The 4,999-nt window shown below is 41.8% G+C and overlaps 1 protein-coding gene across 1 annotated transcript; it reads right to left on the bottom strand.

Moving 5' to 3' along the window:
• Positions 1-242: 242 nt before the first annotated feature.
• On the bottom strand, positions 243-4,535 carry WISP3 (WNT1 inducible signaling pathway protein 3; the record flags this gene model as incomplete). Its single annotated transcript, XM_010286875.1, has 4 exons — positions 243-524; positions 932-1,125; positions 3,605-3,847; positions 4,270-4,535. Coding segments are annotated over 4 exons (985 nt in total), but the record flags the coding sequence as incomplete, so codon positions are not given.
• Positions 4,536-4,999: the final 464 nt, after the last annotated feature.

Raw genomic sequence — 4,999 nt, 5'->3', positions numbered from 1 at the left:
ATGTATTTGTCTTTGTGGGCAACAGCATGTTACAGTAGGGTACAAAGCTGTCCTGCTGTGCCTTTTTTAATTACTACAACAATTAGGTTTAAAAAGCTGCACTCTTACTTGCATTTTCCATGTGCTATTTATAAATATGTAGTTTCACTATAAACATTGCTGTGGCAGGGTGTTGCGCTAACTCTTCAGGATGTGAATGTGCTGTTGCACTCGCAGTATGTTACAGTCAATGGTGTAACTTGTCATAAAACTTTGAGTTCAGAAAATATATCTCCTGGAGCGCTGCAAGTCCTCTGACATACGCACGATGTTACCCACATCATCTTCCACTTAAAGAAGCCTTCACTGGGACACTCAAACTGTACAGTGATCATTTTGGACTTGTTAGGTATGCAGCACCTCTTGTCCAAGCACACCCCACAGAAAGTTAGTTTGTAGCTTTGTGTAGTTGAGCATCCAGAAAAAACTAGTTTTTCTGCTGTAGGAAGCTGGAATGTTGGTTGACATGTTTTTCCTTTTGGAATCTTTAATACAAAAACAAAAGCCTGAGTTTTTACACATTAAAAACAGAACATGTAAGAAAAAATTACAACATTTACATAGAAATATCTTGAAAATTACTCCTTCTGAAAGCTGTCTTTATTTTTCTTTATCAGCCAACAAATAGAAAATATTTTCTGAGTGACTGGGCACCAGGACAGCACTAGCAGCACTTATATTGCAGGACATTATATGGTTTTGTTTGAAATTACACATTTGTAGTTTACTGTTGAAACCTGAAGACTGAAGGTAGAAAACAGATGAGAGAAAGGTATTTTAAAACCCTTAAAAAAAAAGGAAGAAGCCATTTTATATTAGTAGTTGCTAATACATCTGTTTTTCATTACTTCCCATATTTTCTATTAGGAAGTCATTTTATATTATAAAGTACCTTTATCGTCTTCAGTATATTGGTCAGACAAGGCTGGATGAAGCATAATCTCTTTTCTTTTTTCATTTCACATTTTCTGTTTTCATTGGTCACTCTGCTGGATATGCCTATGCCACAGGTCCTAGAACAGGGTGTCCAGGGAGTTGCCTGTACTAGGCACTTTTTCTTCAAAACGAGTGGTAAGCTTCTGTAAGCTAAGACAGCAATATATTATTTATGCAGTGGAACAGCCCCAAAATGATTAATTGAAAATAAAAGGATAAGCATTTGATTTCTGTTGATGAAGGTGCTTTTGTAGGTAAATCTAGAAATGAGGCATAAACAAAGTTATACAGAAGCTTTTTGGCTGTGCTGCCATTAAAATTTACTGACACTGGATACTTGGGTCCTAGTGAGGACTATGAAATTGCATGTGTCGTATGACCTTCCAGTTTGACAGGATGAAAGTGTTACATGAAGAGAGTTATTTGTGGAATTTTTATGAAATGTCCAGAGTGGAAGAAACATGGAAAACTGAAACAGTTTCTTTGCAGATATTGTGAAGGCTTTAGGGGATTTTTGAGGAGTAAAATTCTCCAGTCACTTCCAAATACCACTGAAAAGCCTATTTTCTGATGGATTAGGGCTGGAATAGGCTGAGTACACTTTAAAAAAAAAAAAAAAACAAACACACAACAAAATTGCAGTGCAAAAGTCACAGTGAAATACTGCAAAAAAACCTGATTATGTGGAATCTGTGCATTTAGGTAAGAGCACGGGGCAGAATTACAAGGATAATTACAAGGATACCTGGAAAGTAGACAGCAGGAAGCAGATTAAAAGCCTGTCACAAATCTGCAACAAATAAAGGGAAGTTAAATGGTTGTTTATACTTTGTATGTTTTTAATGTATGATCCCGGTACATCCCTATGTATCTAATGAGGTAAATAGAATTGACAAGGAAAGCCAGAAAACAAAGCAAGTGCAGTGAAATGAAACTTAGCACTTGTTATCCACACTAACAAAAAAAGACTTTTCAGAACAGATATTGGCCCATTGAGGCATTCATGGAATTCATGCACCAGGGGACATGATACTTTACTTCTGCTGCACTGGGAAAGGGAAGGGGAAAAACCTCACTTTGAAACAATAATTTCAAGGTGCTTTTCTTCGGAGGGTTTGTATTGCCTGAAGAATAGCATCCTTCAGCTACAGCCACCACAGGGACAGGCCGTTGGGTCCCTGAACCAAAAGGCAGGTAGGAAGTGTGCTTTGCAAGCTGGGTGGCTTTCCTCAAGGTGGTGGTGTGCAGTCGATTCAAATTCCTGAGTACGTAAGTGCTGTAAGGTATGGTGCTGCAGTCTACTCACGGAAGGAGTTACTGAAGTTTGGACTTCAGCTCTTCGATCCATTGATGTGCTACAAAGTAAATGGCTTAATGCTGTTCTCCACGTATTTCACAAATACGTGGAGAACCCATTAATATATTTTACAGGGTCAAATGGTTTGGTTGCCATTGTTTTCAATGTGTTATGTTCTCTCTTTGATCAGATTGGCATTTGAAGTAGGTTGCCTTTCTGAGTGTGTTTTTATACACAGCATTAAGTATATTTCTGTAAAAAGGCTTTGACACTAGTTATTGGTATTGTATCATAATTTTGAAGTAAAGATGATCTTTTTTTATTTTTGCTAACTTGCTAACGTGTTAGAAGTTGCCCAAACTGAACTTCAGGTTTTGTAAGCGGGTCTACTTATCTGCAGATAAAGTAGACCTATGTGCATCTACCTATTTACTCAGCAGTCTTTTTTGAAGGTTTTTTGATAAGCTTTGTGAGCCTTTTAGTTTTATTTTATTGAACCATGATGATGATTCAGGCCATAATTTCCCCATAATTCGAGTTGCTACCAAATAAATGGCTCGGCTCTCTGGTAGCCACATTAGTCGTAACGAAGATTATTTTCACCGTGGAAACTTGCACATGCACAGGGAAGGAGACAGCACAAGCGCAGGCAGCGGTGGCCAGGGAAGGGCAAGGATAGCTGCTTCTGGCAGTGGTGCTTCCTTAAGGTGGAAAAGAGAACTACAGTGTTAGCAGCAGAGCAAGAATGAGGTTAAAGAGAGTATCAACCGACCCTGGCAGAACTGCCTGGATAACTGTTGTATGGTTTTGATCAGACTGCATAGAGAAGAAATCAGGGGGAGGGTTGTCCTTGGCAGTGACCTGAAATTCTGTGAATTGATTAAACCCACAAGGCAGTCTGTATAATTCTTCTGCTTTCTATTGAAAGAAGAGGGCTGCAACATGTTAATATGTATATGTGAAAACCAAGACTCCCTACCACCACAGAGCGAGAGAAAGCGAGATGGCTCCCAGGCTGCACAATGGCTGTCCACCAGCAGCCCTAATGGGTCGTAAACCTCTGCAGAAAGATGGGTTGAAGGTAGCTTTGGCCAATTCCCTGGTGACAGAAGCCAAAAGGCTTTTTGCTTTACATATTCATCAGGTTTAGAGAAAAGAGTCTGTGACCCTACAAGTAAGAGGGGTAATTGGGACAGACCAGTCACCCTGGCAATGGCCTTGAGCAAGAACTGAGAAATTGCTGATGTGCTGCCTGCCTGGCCACCGGACCTGGGGACACGAAGTGCAGCAAGGCTCATGTATGGAGAAGTTTACCAGCGTAGCCAGGCACACCTGACATCACCCTGTAGTTTCTTGATTGAAGCTGCTTGTGCTGTCCAGGCCCGCAGATGGATTGTCCAGGCTTCCTTCTGGCTGTGACCCTGGCGCAGGGACTTGCTGCTAATTTTGGTGTGAATATAGGTGTACATCCAATTGCACCACTGACACACAGGCACTTATAAAGTGGGTTAGGTTGGAAGGTCTGCCCGTTAAGATAATAAACTCCATTGAGCTCACATCCTACAGCTATCAGATCTGCAAATGGTAAACAACAGTTACTTACACAGGAGGAGCACGCGGTTCCTGCTTACAGAGCGCGAAAATGCGATCAGCACTTACCGCACCCGCAGCTTCCAGTTCTTCCCAGCCCAAGCAATCTTTTTTTATTTATGCTCAGTGATAACTACAGCCACCTAACTTTAAATCAGTCATCAACATGACTTCAAATAACAGGCTTGTGCCCAATGAACCAGTTTCACTAATGCATACGCAGGTAAGTTTAAGACAGTCCCGGCTCTGCTCTCAGATCCTCCAACTGAGCAGTTGAAGTCTGAATTAGTGTAAATTGCCTAGCACGGAGCTGCGCAGCACCAGCAAGCCGTTCTCCTCCAAAGCCATTCACTTGCGCTGTCCCACCCTCCTGGTTTTCAAGAAGAGAACGTGAAAGAACCACTTACATGCACACACGCCTGTTTCATACCTAGGCTCGTCTTCCGAGTAGTTGCAGTAGAGGCCTTTGTGGGGGTCGCAGATGTCTGCTTCATTGCAGGTCTCTCCTGACTGCTTGGCACAGACCTTACAGCAGCCACAACCGTCCTTCACCAAGCTTACCCCGGGGGAGCAGGTTGGCACAGGCGGGCATCTGCACGGCCAGTGACAAAGCTCCTTGCGCTGGTGGACTTCACCGGTTCCTGAAGGTTTTTCTCCAGGCTTCAGTGGCGGGCTGTGAAAAAACTTATACACAGTGGGATGTTTTGAGAGACAAATGCATTGTGTGTAGCTGGGATAGCATAAAACAAAATTGGGATAGAAAAAAAGGGTGAAGTTTTATGAAGAACTTAACATTTGTCATCTCACAGGATCCAAAAAGTGAGAAGCTGTGATGTTTAGGTAGGAGACAGAAGACCAATTTCCTCAGTCACTGCCATGCGCTGAGGTGTGGTTCCACCAGGCCTACTGCTTGTATGAAACACAATGCATGGGTCTTTCCTTTGCCTTCAATAGAACAAAGCCTGTAGTAGAGCTCAAGTAGGAAGAAAGTGTTTTAAAGTCGATAGTGGATTTATTTTAAATATTCCTTCCCACAAAATTCCTATCATATTAATTAACTTTTGATTCCTCCCACTGTTTGGTAGCCAGCCACTGCCCTGTGTGCCACTTCTGATGGCAAAACAGTAAACCTCTTTT

The sequence above is a fragment of the Phaethon lepturus genome, unplaced genomic scaffold (genome assembly GCF_000687285.1).
Source record: "Phaethon lepturus isolate BGI_N335 unplaced genomic scaffold, ASM68728v1 scaffold14955, whole genome shotgun sequence".
Classification (NCBI taxonomy): Eukaryota; Metazoa; Chordata; class Aves; order Phaethontiformes; family Phaethontidae; genus Phaethon; species Phaethon lepturus.
The sequence above is the reverse complement of the archived record's forward strand: the minus strand, read 5'-3'. Positions and strand labels throughout refer to the sequence as shown.